At 38.1% G+C, this 24,346-nt stretch overlaps 3 protein-coding genes across 5 annotated transcripts; all 3 read right to left on the bottom strand.

The window, feature by feature from the left end:
* Positions 1 to 370: 370 nt before the first annotated feature.
* LOC102709434 (UMP-CMP kinase 4) lies at positions 371 to 4,187 on the bottom strand. The gene is made up of 10 exons (XM_006647938.3): positions 4,000 to 4,187; positions 3,784 to 3,830; positions 3,012 to 3,066; positions 2,734 to 2,851; positions 2,430 to 2,586; positions 2,191 to 2,271; positions 1,979 to 2,086; positions 1,659 to 1,730; positions 1,496 to 1,553; positions 371 to 751 (listed from the first exon to the last, which is right to left on the bottom strand). The coding sequence occupies exons 2-9, from the start codon at positions 3,826 to 3,828 to the stop codon at positions 1,545 to 1,547; spliced, it is 645 nt and encodes a 214-aa protein (XP_006648001.1). The 5' UTR covers positions 3,829 to 3,830; positions 4,000 to 4,187; the 3' UTR covers positions 371 to 751; positions 1,496 to 1,544.
* Positions 4,188 to 6,509: 2,322 nt separating this feature from the next.
* LOC102720213 (protein FIP1-like) lies at positions 6,510 to 11,933 on the bottom strand. 3 transcript variants are annotated; one of them, XM_006649032.3, is made up of 15 exons: positions 11,772 to 11,933; positions 11,484 to 11,635; positions 10,976 to 11,063; positions 10,650 to 10,758; positions 10,476 to 10,525; positions 10,321 to 10,387; positions 10,009 to 10,081; positions 9,731 to 9,786; positions 8,862 to 8,958; positions 8,531 to 8,612; positions 8,041 to 8,103; positions 7,839 to 7,898; positions 7,402 to 7,494; positions 7,220 to 7,282; positions 6,510 to 7,151 (listed from the first exon to the last, which is right to left on the bottom strand). In XM_006649032.3, exons 2-15 carry the CDS (start codon positions 11,546 to 11,548, stop codon positions 7,053 to 7,055), a joined length of 1,065 nt encoding a protein of 354 aa, XP_006649095.1. In that variant the 5' UTR covers positions 11,549 to 11,635; positions 11,772 to 11,933; the 3' UTR covers positions 6,510 to 7,052. The 3 variants fall into 3 exon arrangements, with proteins under 3 accessions (XP_006649095.1, XP_015688872.1, XP_015688873.1); XM_015833386.2 differs by having other exon boundaries at positions 11,801 to 11,933; XM_015833387.2 differs by lacking the exons at positions 11,484 to 11,635; positions 11,772 to 11,933 and having other exon boundaries at positions 6,513 to 7,151; positions 10,650 to 10,754; positions 10,976 to 11,055.
* A 178-nt stretch (positions 11,934 to 12,111) lies between these two features.
* Positions 12,112 to 23,198, bottom strand: LOC102719934 (isoleucine--tRNA ligase, chloroplastic/mitochondrial). The gene is made up of 22 exons (XM_006649031.3): positions 23,096 to 23,198; positions 22,833 to 22,998; positions 21,497 to 21,651; positions 21,315 to 21,416; positions 20,777 to 20,846; positions 20,496 to 20,608; positions 20,211 to 20,279; positions 19,750 to 19,857; positions 19,114 to 19,258; positions 18,292 to 18,523; positions 17,916 to 18,202; positions 17,683 to 17,819; positions 17,171 to 17,318; positions 16,244 to 16,375; positions 15,507 to 15,635; positions 15,013 to 15,140; positions 14,772 to 14,936; positions 14,312 to 14,437; positions 13,872 to 13,945; positions 13,488 to 13,737; positions 12,933 to 13,112; positions 12,112 to 12,650 (listed from the first exon to the last, which is right to left on the bottom strand). The coding sequence occupies exons 1-22, from the start codon at positions 23,117 to 23,119 to the stop codon at positions 12,408 to 12,410; spliced, it is 3,183 nt and encodes a 1,060-aa protein (XP_006649094.3). The 5' UTR covers positions 23,120 to 23,198; the 3' UTR covers positions 12,112 to 12,407.
* Between the last annotated feature and the right edge of the window lie 1,148 nt (positions 23,199 to 24,346).

The following is a 24,346-nucleotide window of genomic DNA, read 5'->3' as shown; positions in this document are numbered from 1 at the left end:
ACTCGATGCATATCTAATTTCAGATGAATCGCTGTAGAGGGGCCCAAGAGGTAGAAGACATGATTTGCTTCGTCTCGTACCAAAGAACTATATTCATTGAACCTGGCCTAAAAACTCCAAATAGCGGGATGGTGCAATGGGCACCATAAAAGGACAATAAAGGAGTCATTTTCTTTTGGTATGCCGCAACTGATTATGAGGTGAAAAAATAAGTTAATTTACGTTGACCTCAGAAAAAAAGGGGAGAACAGTTACATGGCATACACCGAACAGAAAAAATCTTACTCATCAAACTGATCAAACAGAATAGTAAAGAAAAATCTTATACCACCAAAATTTCAAACAAGGAAATATTGCTGCTATCATATTCATACTACAATGTGCTTGCAATCAAGTTAGCATAGTCTGCAAAGGTTTGTTAGAACAAATTGAATGATCATCATTCGTTCGTGAGCATTGTGTTAATAAAAACGTCCAAAAAAGGATACAAGTTTTGCTTTCTTTAATATATACCACCGGAAACTGGTGGGAGGACAAGGTTTGATTGTCCATGCAGTAAATGATACATTGGTACAAGTACAGCATTACATAGGATACACCAAAGCTGGTGGAAGTTACTCTAGCAGAAAATGGGGATCAAAACTAATTATTGCAGGTAACAAATCAAATTGTCTACGGGTATGCAGGTAGATCGGATGAGCCAAAACTCTTCTGTATTAACGGTTTCATAATCACAGATCTGTAGTCACACCTGCGCAAAGCCAGAAAAAGATAAAATACATGGTGCAAGTAACAACAGAGCAGGGGAATATTGAATGCGGTGAAGAATTTGCATAGCACAAGAGCTCGTTCATTGGTGAAGCCAGCAGAAGTTCTCTATTACATCTTTTAATGACGGCCTCACAGTCACATTGACATATTCTGACTGCAAAGGTAATGCAAGGGTTCGTTTGAACGTCTCTGACTCTAAGTTTTATCAATTGATTAAGGGGGTGTTTAGATGGCAAAAATTTTTGGTAGAAATGTCACATTGGACGTTTGACCAGATGCCGAAAGGGGTTTTTAGAGACGAATGAAAAAACGAATTTCACAGCTCGTCTGGAAACCGTTGGACGGATCTTTTGAGCCTAATTATGCCGCTATTAGCACATATTGGTTACTATAGTACTTATGGCTAATCATGGACTAATTAGTCTCAAAAAATTCGTCTCACGATTTCTCTCGTAACTGTGCAATTAGTTTTTTTGTTCATCTATGTTTAATGCTTCATTTAGATATCCAAAGATTCGATGTGATGTTTTTGAGAAAATTTTTTGGAAACTAAACAAGACCTAAGGGCAAGCAATCCACAAATTTATTATTTTGACCAAAAGCACTAGGAAAAGAATCGACATAGGGTCTAACAGGCATGGTTTGTACTTCTCATTACTTTATTTCGCGCATTCTTTAATCAGGTATTCTAACTGACATAGAGGTGCATAGAGAAAAGATATACCTTCTTTGAAGTTCTAGCACGAATCACCTTTATGGTCCTTTCTGTTGCTCTAAGCGGCCTGATAGATAAGGCCATAATGTGAGATGCAAAATGCAAATGATTAATTGACTATGTGATACACACAAAAGAAACATAAGGCCAAACCAGAAAAGTGGAAACATACATTTGGCGCATATGGAGCAAAAATGACTTTGACATCTTCAAACACCTCAGAAATTGGTTTTGCAGCATCAATCTGTTCAGATAGCAAGATTTTCAATAGGTGTCAAAAGCCATTCGAAGATAAAAGTAGGCTGTAATTTATGTAAGTGCACAAAGAAAACTATGGTCTGAAACTCATAATGATCATGGGAAACATTAATGTCTTGGTAGAATAGTCTTTCATATTATTATACTCCTAGTATTTCCACTTCATATGTATAGCATATAATACCCTATTGCTATCCATACTTTGTTGTTTTGCATCATCAAAAGCACTAGTACCTTTTTAACCTTGTCCTTTGCATTATAGTACTCAATGACTGGCAAACTGGATTCAACAAAAACTTTGAACCTTTTCCTGATGGTCTCAATGTTATCGTCAACTCTTCCCTAGAAAAGAAAGAAGTTGAAAGCAAGGAACATGTTATTCATGTGGCAATAAGGTGGCAAGGCTTCAAATGGCATGTAGAATACACTTAAGTGATGAAGAAAACCTGATTGCGTCCCAAAAGACGTCTTTCCATCTCTTCCTCAGAACAATCGAAGAATAGCACAAATGCAGGAGATATTTTTGTCTGAAACAATTGACATATCAACACTATTAGATTATGGTCATTGTGTGTGAGTACACAAGTCGCTAATGGCCCCTGATGGAAACACTCTAGTAATGAGTCATGACTGTTCACCTACTAAAGAGTAGAGAATTTGAAGTGCAAGGAGAAAATGTGCTTACAACGTTCTCAAATGCAGCACGATTCTCTTCATTCCGTGGGAATCCATCGATAAGGAACTTATCATTTCCACTTCTAATCATGGCTTCCTGCAAAAGTTTTATAGTCACCTCTGATGGAACTATCTTTCCCTCCTTTATCATGTTCTCGATCATAGTTCTGTAACACATGGAAGTGTAATCACAAATACTTAGTAACAGATAGACGTTGAACAAAGAAGGAAACACAACCAAATTAAATTTTGGAAATACTTGTTCCAAAGGAAAAGGAAACAATCGAGTTTCTTATGGAATAAAACTTATATACCCATTTTCAGAGCCAGATTTGATCTCTGCACGCAGAAGGTCTCCAGCACTAAGATGGGTGAATCCAAAGTGTTCAACAATGTTGGCACACTGTGTACCCTTTCCACTTCCAGGACCACCTGTGTAAATTCTTGGTTACAAACAGAAGCAAAAACATCTATTTAAATACTCAAATTTTCATATGAATTCATTGCATATCTAAAGCTACCTATAAGATCATTTTCCTGTCACATGAGACTTACAGCATAATCAAACATAAAGTCAAAGTTAAGAAATTACCTAGAACAAATACAACTGTAACTTTCTTGTCACCCAACATGTTGTCAGTGACCTCCTGCATGAAGGGCAAATTTACCCATAAGACAAGCACGAGGCAAAGATGTAAACTAAATGAACAAATACATGAGTTGTAGGTTGTGAGTTGTGACGGAAGGAGTCAAATTTATATTGGTAGGAGTAATAATTATAACAATAATCACGAAGATTAAATGAATCATACGCAACAGAAAGACATCGAAGCATTTTAGCATAAATAAATGGTTTCGAAATTTATAGACAAAAAGAAGCAAGATATCAGGCTCCAGAAACTGACAGTAGTGAAACTAAAAGCCCATCTAATGATATAACCTCTTAAGGCATGTTCAAATGGTAAAACCTAAGATCGACTCTTCTCTGATCCACATCAGTAACAAGAAGTCATCTTATAACGACATGTACAAACGTAGAATACAACAAAATATTTTTTTAATATCATCCTTTCTTTTTTATCCGTCCCCGTACAACTAAATTTCTCTCAATAAATAAATAGTAAGAGTCGACTGTTATCATATATTTGTTTGTGTGGCGATGACGAAAGTCAGCTAATAATCGCTTTAGTACGTGCTCTTATGCCTTATGGAAAACATGTTACACATTCTCAAATACCACGTAACATTTTTATACTAAAACGTACTCAATTAATCTGGGAAACTATCTAACAGTCGTTAAGTTCAACCAACAAAAATAGTAGGGAAAAGTTACTAAATTAGCACAGCAAGAGCATTATGCGTACCTCCTGCCCAGCCACAACTGTTGGAGCTTCCACAACCGAACCCATGGCTGCAAAACCATCGCAAAAATCAGTTTCTACGAGTACTCTCACACTCGCAACATTGCGCAACAAAACAAAGCCCCAAACCCGCAGGGCAACCAACAGATCCGGTGCTGGTTAGCCGCAGCCGCAGCCGCGACATTTCGAAACTCGGCAGAGCGATCACGGGATACGCACCTCACCGGAGGGCGAGATCTGGCGGGCCGCGAGGGAGGCGAGATCTGAAATCGCAATTCCTGGGCGCGTGTGCCGTGCGGTGAGCGAGGAGGAGGAGGAGGGAGGTGGCTTGCCGCTTTAATGCGCGCGCACCGGAAGGAAGGAATTCCAAGCGGGGGTGCGCTCCGCCCGGGTTCGCGGGTTCGGGCGGGCGGGTGGGTGGGTGGTGGAAGATCCGGTACGCGAGGCTGCCGCCGCTTGCGGTCGGCGGTGGCGGCCGGAGTCGTCGGCGCAGCGGGCGGAGGGAGGGGGGCTTCGACTCGAGGAAGCAAAGGGAACGCGAGAGGAAGGTGGCCGGGAAAGAGAAATGTTTCGTGGTTCGTACGGTTGGAACCCAACGCGCTTTTTTTCCCCCGGAAGGATGGATGGTCAGCCGGTAGATCCCGTCGGACGGTGCAAATGAGGTCAATGCTACCGCGAGTTTGAAAAGGCAACTTCAGAATTCCATACTCTCTCCATTTATTGGACTTTTGAGGTAGCTGTACGTGTAGATTTATCTAATAATTAATATATGTTGTTTATATATATATCTAGATTTATTAGTATCTTAAAAAATATGAAATAAAAAGTCATTAACATCCACGTGAGTGCAGCTCATGTGTAGGTAATATTAGAAAAGCTTATGTTATGAAATGGAAGTGATAATAGAGAACTATAAATATTCTCATCTTTTTTCCTTTTGTTTATAAGCCAAAATTTTAATTTTCAATCTTAGATTTGGATTAGATTATAAGGTTTCTCGTAGTTTATTTTTCAATATTTTTTTTAAATTGCTAAGAATATGTATATAAAAGTTTTACTCAAAATTATTTTTGTTTTGCAAATATGTCATTTGGTTTTTTTTCACGATAAGAATGAAAAATTTTCAGGATCGGTAAAACTTGTGAAACTAAACTAAAGGTGTGTACAGTGCACTTCAAACGTACCCTTAACTGATATTCTTATATAGATCCATTTGATTAATCTATGGGATATCAGGCACACGTTTCTCTTATGATTACGCTCATAAGTCAAATTTTATTTTTTTAACTTTAAATATATAGTTAATTTTGGGCTATTTTTATCATAGTTTATTTTTTTACACTTACTTTTAGATCTCTAAGAAAAAATATATATAAATGTATTCATATTTTTTTTAAAAAAATATGTTATTTGACTTTTTCCTGAAAAGGCAAATGATAACACATGTATATTTTAGACTTGTGAGCGATAAAACTCAGTTTATGAACATATGGGGGTGATTGTTTGGTCCTTTTTATGGAGAAACAAACGCCATATTTACAAACGAAAATAATTTGTGAATAACAACATTTATATACATGTTCTTATTAATCTAAAAGTCAAGACAAAAAAATAAATTTCAATAAAAAACCTCAAAATCAACTCTAAATTTAAAGTTGAAAAATTTAAAATTTGGCTTATAAGTATAAACAGAAGCAGAAAGATGGGGATGATATATAGTTTAGGAGTTAGAAGAATATGTATGTAGTAATACATAATACGTACCAAAAGAATATGCCATTATAAACCATAGCCAGGTTTCGTCGTGTTTTTAATTTCTCGCGGGTATTAATTTATTTGAAGCACCTGGTCTAGTTCAGGATCGTTTGTTGTTGCATTTTCAACAACCAAAGGCCCCCACAAGTTTCTTTGTGGAGATCAAAGAAGGCAGCATCATGCATGGCAGTGTCAGTAGAAGTAAAAAATGGGGCCTAATGGCATGTGATATTCCACCTTACAACTTGCAAGTAGATAAATAATGAGCCAAATGGCGGGGATAGAATTTTAACCAAATTATTATCAGGAACATTCCTTGGTTGCTGTATGAACTTATCGGTGTTAACTTTCTCCTCCAACCAGTTGTCCGATAGGAAAAGGAGGGAGAAAAACTCGACCAATTTATTCGCTACCTTTGCACATTGGGTGCTGGTCATGAGGCGCACAATCTCCGATACACATGCAATACAACTAAAAGAAATATACATATGTAATACTATAAAGGTACTAAAGTGTAAGTGAAAAAAAGGCATACTGAATCTAAGAATAAAGAATCTCAGATTGCAATACTCCCTCCGGTTACTAATACATGAAGTTTTGGACAATGAAATAAACTAACTTTTCCTAACGTCAAATATTAAAGATAGGAGGGAGTACTATTTTGCAAACTCCACTTTTCAGTGCAATCTCCGATGAATATGTAATATAAAGCTCGGGTCATTGTTTGTTTTTTTAAGTCAAACAACATATTTACAAACAAAAAATAATTTATAAATAAAACTTTTATATACGTGTCCTTAGTAATCTAAAAGCAAAAGGTGAAAAACTAATAAATAAAAAAAATTTAAAATCGATTTTAAATTTAAAATTAAGAATTCAAATTTGGTCTTATAAGCATAATAAAAAGTGAAAATATAAGGGTACGTATGCAGTACTAGATCTGAGAGCAAAGCATTTCTGATTGCCGTACGATCTCGCATATCACGCATTTTTTTTAAAAAAAATGGATAACCAGCCAAATACAATACCCAGGAGATAAAAAGATATCATTGCCCATGTCTCTCATCGGAGTAAACACTTAACTCATGAGAATTTTTTAGTGATTGTCTCAAAGTCTGCCGTCTGATACCTTTTTTGGAGGGTGGGGGTGGGCTTAAGCACAAATGCAATGGGTCAATTTTCATTTCGCAAGTGGTGCGAAACTCTTTCCATGATAAGATGTCACTGTAGAAGCATCAGCTAGAAGCACACAAAACAAGTGCTGCACTATGCTCCCTTGCAACATTTACAAACATCAAACTGTACATTCACAGGAGAGGTGCAGTCGGCATTTTCCTTTGCTTGATGCATCTCGGATTACGCTGGTCTTGTACCTTGTTTTGTTAGCGAAACCGGACTTTGTTGTCTTCTTAGGTTCGGAATTGAAGGATGTAACAGGTAGCACCTTTAGCAGTCGAAGAGTTGATAAACCTGCTCATTCATGACAATAGATGAATATATCCTGAAAACAAGGGAAATCAGGTGTTCTGCTCCTTGTAAGTCTGCCCTCGTAATTTTGCATTGTTCTTTCGTAATTCGATGCTTGATATTCGCTCTGCCTCCAGTGCTCTTTCAAGCTGTTGAGCAAATGCAAAACAATGAAATAATGCTACAAGTCAACACACAACAGAACATTAGCCTGTACCTTTGCTGCTCGAGCGCTCCATTCTCCAAGAATAGCTCTGAGTCTATCATTTTCTTCAATATACTGCATCCAGCATGTTTGTAATCATAAATCAAGCAGGAACAGCTTGGAAGAAGACATAAGCAAAAAAGACTTGATCCACGTGCTAAGCTACATCCCTTGATTGTTATTTGTGAAAATACCTGATTGTTGCTCACACGAATGCGCTGGATTTCTGAATCCTTTTCATCAATCAGACCACGTGCAAGTTGAAGCTCTGAATGCACTTGATTCATCTATGAATTCAATAAGTATGGTATTATTTCAAGATAAAAAAATTAATAAAAACTTTACAGCTTGAGTTATGGCGCTAAAGATGAACAACCTAAACAGATGGCTCTCAAATTATAATTTACAGCTACAAAGTCGAGTTACAATTTCAAAAGTTCCCATACTATGAACATCTACAGTAATAGTTTTTGCACGAGTTCATAAAAAGTGGGCCAGAGAGAGGAGAGATTTTGGACACCAGCCTAGCTTAACAACACAGTCAAAATCGCAAGGCAGGCCTGAAGTGTATGCAAATTAATTGTGTTTTGTAATCAGAGGCATTACAACACTAAAATATAGGTTTAATTACCTCGGCGGAGAGTGCTCGCAGTTCTTGATCACGTGATGCTAATAGATGGGCAAGATCGGCCTGCAGAATTAAGAGGGGGTAATTTGATGGCAGTCCATCGTTCCACGAAGTCACATAACAAATACAGAGATTCGCTCTCCAATTTTGAACCTATGAAGTGTCAGTTAATTCATGCAAAATAATCAACCAGTGTTGTGCAGACCTGAGGAGTGCTCCCAACATCAGTTCTCTGGTATTTGCTTAAGCATTCTTGCAGGCGGAGCACCTTCCAGGAAAGTAAAGGTTTGGTTATTCTGTATTCAGCGAGAAATTTTCTGGAAGTTCCAACTAATGCAAAATACTTCCTCCGTCCCAAGTTCATCTTTCTCGTTCAAATTTTGAATTAGAAAGATGATGTTATTTTAGGACAGAGGGAGTACCACATATTGTTGAGACCTTCATCACTGACTACTGAACTAGCCAAGTAAGCCAATGTAGAACTAGATACAAGGATCAGCAAATTCCTCCAATAAGTAGTAAGGCTGGTAATTCTGCTGTTTGTCTTGTACAAATATTTTCAAATACTATCACAATATAATATAATCAACATTTAGAATGGATTTGCTAAGAACGCTGCAGGTTGTTTTTTAAAAAATAATTTTGCAAAACTTAAATGGACTACAAGTTTACAGTTGCATTCATCTTCCAAGTACCTCCTCACTCAGGTAATGAATATTCTCCCTTTGGTACTGAAGCAGTGCCATTTGCTGGTCAGAAAGACGACCATCATAATACCTGATGAAAAGAAAAAGAACACTTGTGAAACTATACTGGGAGTACATCAAGTAAGAATATTTGGCAACATATCAACACTTGTAACTCTTCTTATTTTCTGATAAACATGAAGCAAAGAGTTCGTAGAAACTGTACATAGAACATGTTCATAGAGAGATATGAGCAACCTATGTGTCTTCAGACTACTATATAGGCAATTGTAATCAAGGAAGAGTTCAACGCATTTATTGTACGCCCTTAATGCTGTACCTTCGATCTTCCGAAGTACTAGATGGTTGGAGTGCAGAATACAAAGACCGCAAGATGTCAGGGCGCCCATTCAAAGAGTTGTATTTGTGGATGTGCCCTGTAAAAAGAACCAAATGGACATTTCATATTAGAAAAAATAAATAATGGGGCTTGAAACTTTCATTTATAAGGTAAAAACAACAATGCTCTTAGTAGCAGCACAAGAGAAAGAAGAGATTGAAACAGAAGTCAGTAAGGCCTTGCACCCTCCATCATGCAAGGTTTCTCCTGCATGGCTAAGGATCTGCTTGGATGATTACAGTTTGGGAAAAGGCCTTTTACAGTTTATTTATTAATTACATCCCTGACATAAGGATTCTACCATTATATATTATGTGCTGGTAACATAAAATAAAGATATAATAAAAATCACATAAACCACTAAAAATATATGCTAAAATAAGATTAGTCTTATCACTACCGGCTTTAGGAGTTTTCTTGTGCCTTTGCGGCCATAGCATTGTTCCCTAACAGTTCTACTGTTCTATAACACGCTACTTGCGAGAGGTTTTTACAAGGTGGGAACAAAAATGTCCCCACATTCTGGTCGAGGAACGTTGCATTCAACCCATTTCCTGTGACTATACCATATTCTCATTAAGTAGATCAACTGAAGATTTCATGAAGAAACAAGCGGAATATCCTATCAAATGGTGGAATTTGCTTAATTTATACAATTCAGGATGCAAGATAAATATTTTAAACAAAACTCAAAATTGTGGAATTCTAACGTTTGCAGAAACAAAGCATAATTGCTGCAATTTTAGAAGTCAAAACGAAGTATCTAAAAATAAAATAAGACACATAAACAACTTGAGTACTTGACTCACATAAGTATAAGCTCACAAAACATCCAGCACACACAGATTCAACCACAATAGTAATCCTGCACAAAAGCAAATGAAAGAAATGAGAAATGAACCCAAAAAAAGACTAATGTATGTTACCAAACAAGAGAAACAAATATTGTTAATCTGTAGAATTCATCTAAAGTGTGCATATTGTATATGACCAAACCTCGTGACAAAAGATGCTGGATAAACCTCAACTTCTGTTCAACACAGAACAGACAAATATACAGAGGTTACATGCAATTACAAAGGTATACCTTAGCAATAGAGAAACTGATAGTATCTGTACAAGAGGTTGCCAGACTACAATTAAGAGCATCGAAGCAATGCCTGCCAAAAGAACAAAAAGAACATGAATAATGGGTCATTCCAATGACCAAAATATTTTACATATGAATATCTCAAAATCTCAATTCCTAAACAGATCCTTAAAAATCAATACCAAAGACCATAGGATAATCATGTTGAAAAAAAGTGCAGTTAAGTAATACATACTTGCTATAAACATTAAAAAAATGGAAAAGATGCTAGTATTACAGCATCAGGCAAATTTATTTGGTACTACTTACCACTAGCAATGGTGGCAAATGGAAGTCGAGCAATACGCTTCAGTTTCTCACTAAAATCATAATATCCCTGCATCACAGAGGATAACTTAATATGCAAAGTTCAAATAAGATTCCTGTTGAAGTAAAAAGAAAAGATAATTGTTTTATTTAAACACCTGCAATCTCACTTTTCTGACCTGGTGAACCCAATATTGTTGAAAAATACCTGCATTATGTTCCATGTAAACAACAAGTCATAGTAAGAGACAAATAATTAACACACATAAGTAAATAGAGTACCAAACAGAAAACAGCAACAGAAACATGACACGGCTAATATGAAAGAAAACCTGTTAGAACCAGAAGGATAACGTTGGAGCTGCATAGCAATGGAGGGATCATATCTGGTACAAGGTAAAATATCCATGGAGCTGACACTGCCACAGCTGCATAACCTGCCTAGAGAGAAATATAAAATACAGCTACCACAAAATGGACAAATGAAGCAAAACAAGGACTTGATGGGTAATGACAGTAACATAGCGCAGAGATAGAAAAGATATGTATGTTTCAGCTTTTGTAGATTATATTTATTGAATGAACTCATATATTCAATGTAATCTTCATAGGTATAATCACAATAAATACGATGGGTGATTAAGAAATTTGAACTAACCAACAAGATACAGTATAAGGTGCCACCAACAATGCTTCTAGGCTCTCGATGACTGGATAGGGGAGCTTCATGTAGTAAGTCAATAAACCTACATGGAAGAAGGATTATACATCCTGAAGATATATCGAGATTGAAAAAAAAAGTAGAACAAACTGAACAATGTCATAGAAAAATCATGTAAATGCCAAGTCAGCTCAACTAAGTCTCCTAGTATTCATGTCACCCTTGCTTGTACCACAAGCAAACAGCACTGTGCTCTTCGTTTCTCTCAAATTCACCGTACCCACACGAAATTTGGTAGTAGATCGCGGGCGCATGCCAAAGCCAGAGTGATCCACCAAATTTTCGACTCCACTGAACTCATCACACGAACACTCTACACGAGAATGACCTAAATTCCGCTGCAATTGCCGCGGACTTCAGATCAAATTACTACACCACAAGCACGTCTGAAGCGTCAGGGAATGTACACACTCACGAGACCTAGGGATTTGGGCAACAGACTCACAGCGCATCCTCCTCGGAGGCGGGACCCGCAGCCGACGACGCAGCGCCACCTCGTTCATGCGCCATCAGCGCCGCCGCAGCCTCCGATGTAGGGGGGATCGCACCTCGCTGGTTCCGCCTCAGGGGTCCGCGCCCTCCACCTTCTCCGGTCTCCTGATCCAAATGGTAGAAGCTTAAGGCTTAAGCGTGCAAGTCTCGGCGGGTTTCTCGCGAGGGATAAGGGAGCGGCGCCGCGGCGGAGAAGAGGCAGCGGGCGCCGATCCTGCGTGGAGGTGGGTGACAAACTGACAACGAGGAGACGAGGCGAGGGGAGGTCACCGAGGAGAAGGCGGCGTGGTTTCTCGCGTGCCGGGGAGTGGGGGCGACGGCGGGTGGATCTCCGGCGACCGGGCCTCCCGTGGTAATAGACTGGACGGGGGATTTCACCGATGCGTTTTAGATCCAACGGCCACGATTTCCCTTTCATAAACGTCCCCCGTCTGCTGGTAATTTCTTTTCATAATAACCCCTGATTCGAATCGCTGAGACGCTGACAGTAGCATGATTTTTGCATAAATGCCCCTTTATTGCTGGTTACTTTTCATAATGCTGACGTTCTATTTGGGAGATGTGTACACCAAGAGTTCATGTGCAAAACTGTTTTCAACTATAATCTGTGTGAGTTCTGCCATACAGTAACAGACTAACAGCTCCAGAAAGCATTCAATCAAAACTTCAGAATCAAGGTACGACTTGATTGTAGTCGTACATGCAAAAATTGAAGTTAGAAACTAAGTTTCAGAACCCCTTCAAGTTGCCCCCTTCCTATAGTATATAATCGGACAAAGCAAAGAAAAAAAAAGTAGAACAAAATCAATCAACTCCACCAATAATCTTCAAATGAAGCTGATAGTTCGATCAGGGTCCTTGTGACTCTTGAGCAGCCTCAGCTGACAGCTGCAGCAGCAGGAACTGGTGGCAGATCAATGACACCGTGGCACCGGGCGCATAGAGTAGGATGATCAACGAAAGATCCAACGTCCCGGGTGTAGTTCCAACACCGCTCACACTTTTCACCATCAGCACGAGTCACACCGATCCAGATGTTGCCGGTGCGCTCACTGCTAAAAGTTCCAGTGTACGTCACACCAGATGTGGTTTCGTCGCTTACGGACGGAAGGATCTCCACCTGCAGAAAGAAAGAAAGATTATCACCCTTTTCTTTTCACTTTGGTTTATATTTATAAGCCAAAATTTGTATTTTCAATCTTAAATATAAAGTTGATTATGGAGCTTTTTTATCATGGTTTATTTTCCAATCTTGGCTTATAGCTCGCTAAGAACACATACATAATTTTTTTTATTCACAAATTACTTTTAGTTTATAAATATGCCGTGAAAAAGCCAAACAACCACCCCCAATGTAAAAAAAACTTGAATGCGGAAGAACAATCTCTAATTTTGAGTTTACCTGAGATGTGATAAACAGGCGGTGCAGAGCATCCGCATCATTGGTTGCAGAAGCTAGATCCTTTAGTTTGGACACTGTGTTACCATTTTCCGCATGGAGATAGACCTTTGCGTCTAAGCTAGAGCCTATCAGCTTTCCTGTTCGAGCACTCTCCAAAATTTTGTTCACCTCCGATCTCAACTGTCGATAAGTAAATGGGATTTTATATCATAGAAATCAACCTCACTATGAAGCATAAATGCAAGTATGCTCATGAAAAATGTAATAAAGAGGATCATCATGAAATTAATAATAGCTACAATATCATATAAACTATAGGATCAGGTAACTTATCAGAAATGGTACTATTTCAGATCACAAGTAGCTACTTGTGTATCAGATCATCAATACAATGAATCTAGTCTGCGTTGCATTTCTCCAAGTTGAAGGAAGGGTTTCACTTTTAAGTAGGAAAAAAAAAGACATTCAACTGAAAGAAAAAAAATTGTAAAGCTATATAGCCTATGAAGCCTGTTATAAGAATCGCTTCAAAGTTATGTTGAAACTTTTGCGTACCTCGAGGATAACACTCAGAAAATCAACATCATCCTTTGAAACCGAGAGCCATTCTTCATTCTTAACTGGCCATTTTAGATTAAAAACAAACTCGGCAACAGATCCATCATCTAATGTGTGTTGAAAGGGTAGGTTCTGCCATACATCCTCAGCTAGATGTGGCATAATGGGGGCGATTGCTCTAACAAGATAGAGCAGATGCGCACTGAGGACTGTCTGACAACTTTTCCTTGTAAAGCTAACTCGGCCACTGATAAGAAGACAGATAAATTGATATCATCAAAGTTATGAAGCTGGTAAGCAATATTAATAAACAACACTGGGTGAGTTTCAATCTAACAAAAGATAATCAATGAAGAAGAGATCAATGACAATATGACATACCCAACATAGAGTCGATCCTTTGCAACGTCAAAATAGAAATTGGAGAGATCAACAATAGCAAATCTTTGAAGGATCTGAAATAGAAACATATGTCCATAAATATGTATGTATATAACACCATTCTGAGCATATAAAATGGCAGAATATAATCTCTCCGTGTGCATGTAATTTCAGAATCAAATAAGCATCTCACTCAGGATCCAGCATGCAGAACTAAAAGGGGGAGTAACTGGAAAAATCTTTGCACTCTCAGGCTACAAGCTCACTTTTGATCATCAAACTCCTGTTTACTAAATCATAATCATAACCACATTTTTCATTTATCAGAAAGATGGCTAACATACAGTAAACTTCAATCACACAATCTCAAAAAAAAAAAAAAAGATCACAATTAATATTGTAAAATAAAAGGAAAGAAGCATAGCACAGTGTTAACCCACCTGGTATATTTTGTAGAATTGGTAGTTCTCGTAGCTATCCTTCATGGAAGTCACAACATTTTCCAGTTGGAAAAGCGCATACTTGTCAATTTTTGGTAGATCACTGTAGGGGACAGAATTTTTTGGCTACAGACAGGAAAGAGAGAAGGGTGATAAGAACAAAGAGAACTAAATGATCATAGAAACAGATGTTCAAACAAAGTGTAGGGATAGAACATAGACAAGAGATTAAAATTCTGTGCAGTAAAAGTATTCACCACAATGTATTCTCCAAACAGAGATAACTTCAGTACTTTGCATTGATAAAGGGAAGAATAAAGCCAGGAGAAAGTTATGCAACATGAAAACTAGTAAAAAGTGCATTGAAATATTAAAAAGATATGAAACGACACCTGCAGATTCATATAAAATACTTTTTATCAGGAAATTAAATGAATTATGGTAGTTCAACTGCACATACTTTCCAATCATGGAGATTTGACAACAGGAATCGCATTGTGCCTCGTAGCTTTCGGTACATGTCAGACATCTGGCGCAAAATTTGAGGACCAACCAACACATCTCCAGTATAATCAACACTAGAAACCCATAACCGAAGAACATCTGCTCCATAACCAGGTTCTTGCTACAAAAGGTTGATTGATATTTCATTAGGCAAAAGTAGAAGTCTAGAAAGGATAGAAGTTTTTCTAGGAACATACCCTCGAATTTTTCCCACCAACAATCACTTTCTCAGGATCCACCACATTACCAAGAGATTTGCTCATTTTGAAACCCTTTTCATCCAGTACAAAACCATGGGTTATAACACTAGAATATGGAGCCTTTCCTGTTTTTTCAATTGGAAAGGTTAAGAACAGTTAACCTATTGTCAGCCAGCAGAATTGAATATTCCAAATATATCAAGACAAAATGCACAGGTGGTTCCAGAGTATGCAACTATATCATGAGAAAATCAAGCAATACAGAATTATTGCCAAAGGAAAATTTTTCACCATTTGCATAACTGGTGGTTGAAATGTCAGATACCAAACCAAATATCATTCAAAAGTATGTTCTATATGTAGAATAAACAACATCATGGATGAACCATGACTTGCACAGTTAATGCCAGAAAAAACTAGTTTTTACAAAAAAAAAGGATTTTCATTCAAGCTTCTAGAAAGAGCTGTAGCAAATATTATCCCACAATTACCTGTAGTAGCAATGCTGGTTAACAATGAGCTCTGAAACCATCCACGGTGTTGGTCTGAACCTTCAAGGTATATGTCTGCTGGAAAATTGAGGCCATCTCTTTTTGCCAAAACAGCAGCCCATGAAGAACCTAAATTAGGAAAAAGATGCAGATGTGAAAAAAAAAATCAAGGAAATAAGAAAACATGGGAAAATAATAAAGAAAACACTGTAAAAAAAGCTATATCCTTGAGCCCCTAATAAAGTCAATAACTGAAGTTACGGTCTGTAAACAAATTTGACATAACAAACAAAACAGTGCGTGACAGCTCCATAACAAGTAATTACCTACAGTCTTTTTATCTGATATTTTAAAGTCAACCCTATGCCTCTACTAAAAGTGTCCATTACTACCACTTGAAATTCGTTTATTTCCTATACCACATTGTGATACCTATGGCCAAAACCAAAGCAGACGGTACACCGTACACTACCACAGTAAAAAAGGAGATGGTTATGGCAAATGTCTTTTGCAGTTTGGTTCAATTTGAAGGTTAAAGCAATTACAAGTACAAACATCTGCAAACTGCAAACGTTGACGAGAGAGAAGAGCAGAGCAAGATAGTATCTCTGATGGAAAAATTCTCAGAAGAACATTGATTTTGCCATTTTAGGCATTGTGACCAGAATCATACGTTTGAGTTTTGTTTTAGAAAAAAAAAAACTATTAATGGAGGAAGAATGAAAATATAATCCTACCTGAGTCAAACCAAACATCCATTGTATCAGTTCCCTTACGATACTCAGATGCTTTATCACGATATTTTTCAGGAAGAAGTTCCTCGATGGTCATATACCACCAGGCATCACTGCCTTTCTTTGACACTATGCCTGCATAACAGGCAAGTATATTATTAACAGGCATTTTGGGATTCTAAAACCCAAGCAAATAACCCCTAAATACTATTATACACACACAAAGAAAAGGGTAACAGGGCCAACGAAATTAAACACTTGGGAAGCATTGTCAAGCACAAGCATATCCTATGCTCATTCAGAAAAGGTGCAAGCAAAAATGGTTCACAGCTTCATGAATCATGATATTAAGAGACACATTGGATACAAGAACTTCTGGCCTTTCCTTGAACAGAAGTTTTCTAAAATGAACGTATTGTGGAAATACAGGTCAGCAAAGACGCTTACATGAGACAACTTTAAAAGATGGCATTCTTTTTTTTTTTAGTTTTATTCAATCCAAGAATTTATAGAGTTATATTGCTTAAACAGCTGGGAAGCATCCATGCTGTAAACACACACAGTGACATGAACTAGATACTCCGATGTTACAACTAGATGCTTGTTTGGCAGAAAGGTGGGACGCAAATTTTGCATCTACCCTAACAAAGTTCAAATCAAAGAAAGAATGTTCCTGCTTAGCTCTTAAATTCTAACAGAGCTAAAACTGCTGCCTGATGCTCTTTATGCAATCTATATCACTAAATCTTGTGAATCCTTCTCTGTCATATTTATGTGTTCTCCATATGTTCAGTTTATGCTTTGCACATCAGAAGATTAATTTATGGAATCATTATTTAACGTGCCTCTTTTAATCACATTTTGGTTTAACTACTGTACCATGATAACATTCAAGTATTCAACCAATAAAAGTCACAGGCATAGATATACCCTTGATGTGTTCAATAGTTTCTTCAGTTATAAGAGGCTCCTGAGAGTCAACATGATAGAAAACAGGAATAGGAACCCCCCAAGTTCTCTGCCGTGAAATACACCAGTCAGAACGGCTTGAAGTCATGGCCACAATCCTGTTTTCAGCCTGGGAATGTTAAGACAAAGTCAAGCAACAGTTCTTATCAAGCAACATAAGATGCTGTAACTTAACTACCAGACAATATGATCAGGTCATTACATATTAGCATGAAATATATTTTTAAAGGATCCAAAAGGATTTCTCTCAACAACATCATATCACATCACATCAACCATGCATGAAAATATGCCATTGCTAGACCATAATATGTGAAATCAAGCAAAAGCTTGCCAAGATTCAAAGCAGAAGAGAAATAGGACTGAACAAAAATTCTAAACACTCTTAGAAAGCAGTTGTAAACGGTAGTTCAAACAGACAAGTTCAGTGAGACAATAAAAGAGAAGGAAAATAAAGTATAGCAGTTACACACCTGAGAAGGAATCCAAGATACTCGCCTTATTGCATCCATTGCAGCATTACGGAAACCATCCACCGAGGCAAACCACTGTTCAGTTGCTCGGAATATTGTTGGTTCTTTAGACCTCCAGTCATAGGGGTACTTGTGTTCTGTCAACAAGGGATACAAGGTAGACAAACTTAATAAGGTCCTCTGTATTCATAAGTTGAAACAAGGATTATGGAGATCATTGTCAATCTACTCACTGTAAGGCTCTTCTAAGATGAGCGAACACTGTTCATCCAGATACTTCACAACAGCAGCATTACCAGCTCCCAGAACAGATAAACCGCTGAATTGTCCAGCTTCAGCAGTGAAGTTTCCTTCATCATCCACAGGAGACACAATAGGAAGCCCATATTTCAAACCCGTTAGGTAGTCTTCCTGACCATGGCCAGGGGCAGTATGAACAAGGCCAGTGCCAGACTCAGTTGTTATGTAATCTCCTCCAAGAACAACAGAACATTCATTGCCATTCACAGGATGAATATACCTGAAAGCACAAATTATAACATAAATAAACCCCCCAAAAGAAACAGGTCAATCACAATAATCATGAAGTGAGAAGTGACAAACAAATACCTGCAGTGCTCCAATGCTGACCCAGGAAATGATTTCTGGATTACAAGCTTCGTACCCCACTTGGACTCAAGAGCAGACACAAGATCAGCAGCCACAATGATAAATGGTTTCTCACTCCCAGGGCTCAAAATATTCCCATGCTTTCGTTGATTTCCACCAGATGTTGACTCACTTTCTAGTACAGATTGCAGCTCAACTACTGCATAAGTAAGCTCAGGGTTCACAGCAACAGCTGGTTAAAGAAGAAAGGGCTTCTTAGACAAGTTAATATATAGAGGATCCAATGAGTTGCAAGCAAATCCAGAATATGTGCAGCAGACACACGAGAATAGGCGAGAACGTAATGCTATGTACTCCGATTTCAGAATAGCAGAGACAATAAGACATTTTTTCTTGCTTGTGCAACAAAAACCTCAAATGCTGTGCAGCTTAGCAGTATCAACTATTCCATCATACCCATGCATGAAATTAAGCATCTTGTTTCTATGAAGGGATAAATGGAGAAAGTGTTATCATTGGCGGCAAGATGTGTACCATGATTTATTACAAACAAATTATGTTATAGCACTGATAACACTAATATTACTTTACCCTCATTACCAGTAACCAAATTTTCTAGGAACTACAAAACATATGTGACATTTCATATTCTTAATCAGTTATTTTCCATGTACAGATACATATAGCTTCAAAGTTAGCTATTATACCCAACACAATTGGATCGTTCTGAAATTGATTATGTTGGCTCCCATGAAATCCTATTACAAGAGTGAAACTAGTGGATGTTTCCCTTACATTAAAGCAATCAAGGCATCACCTCACCAGCATTAGCAGGAATCGTCCATGGAGTAGTGGTCCATATGGCTAGGCACAAATTAGGGAGAAATTCCTCCAACAACCCAGGCTTAGACAGATTGGTGATCTTGAATGCTGCATATATGCTTTTGGAAATATGATTTTCCGAATACTGGAAGAATAAAAGAGTCCACATGATGATAGGAGGAAGCAAATTCAAAGGATAAACCCAAAGAATTCAAATGATACAATCACACATGGATTAAGTGAGAGATTAAGTAATGTCCTATATGTAGTAAGACATAAAACACTCTTATGGTTGTTAATGAACAATTGTGCTAGTCTTAAACATGAAAGGAGTTCACAAAATAGTTCAGTAGTTTATCTGAAGCAGTCTAGGCCTAATGTTAACCAAAAGAAATAGGCAACAAATCTAGTGGCTTCTCAATGAGAAGGCATACTAAAGCACAATAAATAAAAATAATTGAAATTAAGCAGGAAACAACCTCCATCCCAAAATATAGCAACCTTTCTAGTTCAAATTTGTACTAGAAAGGCTGCCATATTTTGGGACTGAGGGAGTAGAACTTTCAACTTTTTAATACTAGCATATTTAATAGTCACCTAAAAGTTACTAGCACCAAGTAGAAAGTTCAAGCATACCTCCAACTCAGCTTCTGCTAAAGCAGTACGTGATGACGGACTCCAATGGACAGGCTTTCGTCCCCGATAGATATATCCTTTCATAATCATTTGACCAAAAACTTCTAGCTGGCACATCAAAATGGTGAACAGAAGTTGTTACTCCAATCATTGATTAGGAACATATCATAAGGATGAAAAGGACAGTATCAATATTTAATGGCATTTATTTTCACAACATAAAATATACACCCATCATATCTTATATCAACAATGATAAATGGACTAAAGGAACTCCAAAGTTAATTGTTCTATTCTTTTATTAGAGCTAACTGCTCATGTGACCAAGAAGATACCGATGATCTGAGTAAGGTAATTCTATAACTCCAAGTTCTCATTCATGTGAAATGGATAAATAAGTTTTGAGTGCAATGCCATAATTACATAACACAAATAATATGAGCAGATAACAGAAGGAAAACCTGAGCAGCTTCATACTCTGGTGACAGAGTTAGGTAAGGGTTGTCCCAATCTGCCCATACACCAAACCGCTGCAGGTACAGTGCCATTGGTTAGTACAATTACACAAGTATGAAACTAAAGGCCAAAAGTGTCAAGAGCTTTCAGTGAATAGAAAAACATGAGCCTAAGTTCCAGATATTAGATGACTGCAAACACAGCAGGAAATACCCACAAACATAGATAACGGCAACTCACTAATTAGATCATGATGGCACTAAAGTACTTCAAAATGAAGAAAATGTTACCTTGAAAGAATTCATTTGGGTAGTAACCGTCGCTTTGGCAAATTTTGCAGCCTTTTGCCTTAATTTGATAGGTGTCAGAGCATTCAATGTTTCCTTGTCCATAGACTTCAGAACTGCAGCAAATAGTAAATGGTTATATTTTTATGGGATACTCAACAGTTACTTGGCTAGTGCAAGCAATGTGTTAAAACCAAAATCCACCCATCCACCATACGACAATAACTACATTAACTTCTAATAAACATGGGAGGTGTTTTCATAGGATATAAAGATGAACTTGCCTTTTAATTCTATTGGAAGGCCATGGCAATCCCACCCAGGAATAAAAGAAACTTTGTGATTCTGAAGCAGCTGCATACAGAAGAAAAGCAAAATGTTGTGTGACTTGTGTCGGTTGATATAAATTACCAATCATTGATAATATTGATGCAGATTTAATTGACCAATGTAAAAAAGCACTAGTTGTCAAATAAAAATGAGTTAAAAACATTTCAACAGATAGTTATCAGGAAAAAGAACAACTACAAGAATTAACAAAAAGTTCATTTTAATCATGCAAACTCATACATAATGAACTACACTGAGGAGGCTCTACCATGTGAAGATAAAGACTGACAGAAATTGCAGTGCATCTGAAAAGGCAGCACAATATATACACCAATCATTCGTACAGGAACGTAGAACTCAAAAACAAGAATTGAACTGAATAAGACAACAACATACTATAAACTGCATCAGTAATTACCCAGAAGAATATACCGACAGTTTCCAAAGAAGCATTAACCTATCATTCAGATTAAATTGAAGGATAGATGATACCTTGTAACGGTTTATAATGTCTTTAAGGATTTTATTCAGTGCGTGGCCCATATGAAGATCGCCATTAGCATAAGGAGGACCATCATGGAGAACAAATGTAGCCTAATCAAACAGTCAAGAAACCAGCAAAGTCACATTATGTTAATTTTTATTTTTGGCTTTACTCAAAGAAATAAACTCACCCCAGTGTTCCTTTCAGATACCCTCTTGAGCACCTGGTTCTCCTCCCACAACTTCTGGAGCTCTGGCTCCCGCATAATAGAATTAGCTCTCAAGCTGAAACTTGTCTTTGGTAGATCCACCGTGTGCTTGTATTTCCCCTCTTCTTGTTTCGCACCTAGCCAGAATCAAGTAGCTAAATGTATTGATTATCTCAGTGTATCTAACTCTGCAAGCAGTACTGAACGTCAAACTGGAACTTGACTTGTCAAACATCAACCAACTACTCCCTGCAATTTTTTTTTAATTGACGTCGTTGACTTTTGGATTTACGTTTGACCCTTCGTCTTATTCAAATTTTTTGTCCAAATATACAAAATTAAAAATCATACTTAAAGTTACTTTAGCAATAAATCAAATCATAACAAAATAATCAATAAGTATATAATTTTTTTGAATAAGACAAATAGTCAAACGTAGATTTAAAAGTCAACGACATCAATTAAAATAACAGAGGGAGTACTTATTTTCATTCTGAAACAATGAATAAAACATCAACTGCATTAAGCTTAAAACAGCTTTCACTGTCACAGGCATAAGCATCAAGTTTGAGCATTAATTGCACTGTCCAATATCTAAATAAGCCAAACGGATTCTACTTATAGTGGAGAAACGAGAATAAGCTTCCAACGAATCAACAATGCTATCTGAGGCCCAATGCTTGCATTTTGATCAGAAGTTGAATAGGTGTGTGCATATGTGTTGTGATTCCAAATGAGAATTAAATTCTAAAAAATCTGAAAAGGACACCATATACAAAAGTTCAAGTTATAACATACTTCAAGCTAAACCAAGCAGACTGAGCTTAATAATCACTACACAGATATAGCAACAAGCATGCAGTAAAACACGTTTAGTAATGAGTATGTGCTTAAGCTAAAAATAATCAATAGAAATTGCAGAGGTGGCAGCTATACAATATATTGACATATTTGAACCAAAATCAACCAAACAGGTTAAGCTGCACATTACAAAAGTTCATGTCTGTAATGTGCTCACAGAATCCTATCAAAACGTGAATAAGAAAAACGATAATCTCCAGACAATAGACCAGCTCCAAGACTCCAATCTCCTATCCTTCACCGGAACGAAATGGCTGGCATCGCCACAATCCACAGAGCAAACACGGTATACATTGACCACAGCCACGGAGCAAATTTGGACGCCCAATGCGCCTACTCCACAACCAAAACTCGCATCACCGAACAGAGGCACCACCAATTCCCCCCAACTAAAACCCTCACCAAACCCCTCAACTGAAACCAAACAGCACACAGCAACGTCCTCGAGTCAACTCACCCTGCGCGGCCTTCTTCGCCGCCATGACGGGCCCCCTGGACCGCCTCTTCGAGGCCGACGACCCCGCGAACGGCTCGCTCGTCGACTCAGCGCAGAACGGCCGCCGCGTCAGCGGCGGCCCCGCCAGCCTCCTCAGCGGGAAGCGACATCTCTGCGTCGAGAAGACCTGCGACCGAGAGAAAGCGACGACGGGTCACGGATCCCCTCCGTAGAAGGCTCTAGAATGTTCCAGAAGCGAATGGAGATCGAAAACTGCAGCTTACGCGGCAGCAGGAGGCGGCGTCCATCCGACGCGACGAGCTCCGAAGGCCCCACGCGGTCGACGGCGAGGAAGGGTTTTATACGCGCGGCAGCGGCATCTCCGGGGGATAAGGTCGGCGAGGGGAGAAGAGAAGAGAACCACCGGAGAAGAAGCGAGGAGTGGGGGAGTGTGGGGAGGAGGGTTCGCTGCCTGCGTCGCTCGCGGGGGCCGGAGACGCTGCAGGGTGGGGCCCTGAGCGCGTGGTCGCCGTGGGGCCCTCTGTTCAGTGACATCGAGGGACTCGTGGCTGGGCCGCGAACACTTGGCGCGGCCGCTCAAGCTGCCGATGCTGCCATGGGCCGGTGCTCAATGAAGTGGGCTGAATTGCTGCACAGCAGATGACGATTTGGTCGGGAATTACTGGGCTGGGTTGGACGCAGCCCATGTCTAACGCTTTGTCCATCTTCTATAGCTGAAAGGTATACTACCCCCACCTTTGGTCTTGCTTTTTCATTTCGGAGCTATCAAAAATGATATACCGAACTCAAGGGGGTTCCGAGACTAAAGCACCGACCTCTCTAAACCTTGAACTTTTTTTTCTTTTACGAGTCTATCAAACATTTAACAAAAAAAACAAGTACTCTCTTTTCGAATTCTAATGCACTTATCTCTTATTTTACCAAACCTCAATGCAAAAATTACTCAAAAAATAAAGTATTTGTAGAAAGAGTTAAAAATAAAGTATTTTTGTAACAAAGATGGTGCCAATGAAAGGAGTTCGTAGTTCAAAACTCCAATACACTTGTCCTCTGGTGTTATCTTTTGGGTTTTTAAAACAAAACAGCAAATGACATATTTATAAATAAAAATAATTTACAAATAAAATTTATATATATATATATATGTTCATAACGGTTTAAAAACCAAAATTGGTAAATAAACTTTTATACATCTCGTAAATATGTTATTTGGTTTTTTACCAACAAGTCAAAAGATGGTCACCCATATCATTTAGCTTTTGCTTATGTATATAAGCCAAAATTTAAATTATTAAACTTAAATTTGAAGTTGGTTTTGAGTTTTTCCATCGAATGCGTTTATTTTTCAGCTTTGGTTTTTATATCGCTATAAACACATGTATAAAAGTTGCGGCCGACTCTGGTGCATATTACTGTTAGTAGAATTTAATCCACACCGTTGATGTATTTTTATCGGACGGCTGTGATTAAGTTATACTACCAACAATATTAGGTGTAGTAGAAATTTAAAGGGG

This window comes from Oryza brachyantha, chromosome 2, assembly GCF_000231095.2.
Source record: "Oryza brachyantha chromosome 2, ObraRS2, whole genome shotgun sequence".
NCBI lineage: Eukaryota > Viridiplantae > Streptophyta > Magnoliopsida > Poales > Poaceae > Oryza > Oryza brachyantha.
Note: the sequence above shows the minus strand (reverse complement) of the source record. Positions and strands in the feature narration are given on the sequence as shown.

Coding starts and splice junctions, on each gene's coding strand:
- LOC102709434 (XM_006647938.3), bottom strand. CDS start 3,828: ATGGGTTCGGTTGTGGAAGCTCCAACAGTTGTGGCTGGGCAGGAG. Junction 2,852..3,011: donor TACAGTTGTATTTGTTCTAG/GTAATTTCTTAA, acceptor GAATTTACACAG/GTGGTCCTGGAAGTGGAAAG. Junction 2,272..2,429: donor GTGCTGCATTTGAGAACGTT/GTAAGCACATTT, acceptor CAATTGTTTCAG/ACAAAAATATCTCCTGCATT.
- LOC102720213 (XM_006649032.3), bottom strand. CDS start 11,548: ATGGCGCATGAACGAGGTGGCGCTGCGTCGTCGGCTGCGGGTCCCGCC. Junction 10,759..10,975: donor CCTTATACTGTATCTTGTTG/GTTAGTTCAAAT, acceptor ATTTCTCTCTAG/GCAGGTTATGCAGCTGTGGC. Junction 8,959..9,730: donor TTTTGTGAGCTTATACTTAT/GTGAGTCAAGTA, acceptor TTCTTTTTACAG/GGCACATCCACAAATACAAC.
- LOC102719934 (XM_006649031.3), bottom strand. CDS start 23,119: ATGGACGCCGCCTCCTGCTGCCGC. Junction 20,280..20,495: donor CCCAAATGAATTCTTTCAAG/GTAACATTTTCT, acceptor CTGTACCTGCAG/CGGTTTGGTGTATGGGCAGA. Junction 12,651..12,932: donor GCCTGTTTATCACATCTCAG/GTAAACTCAAAA, acceptor TTCTTTCTGCAG/GTGGAGATCCTTCCGTCCGT.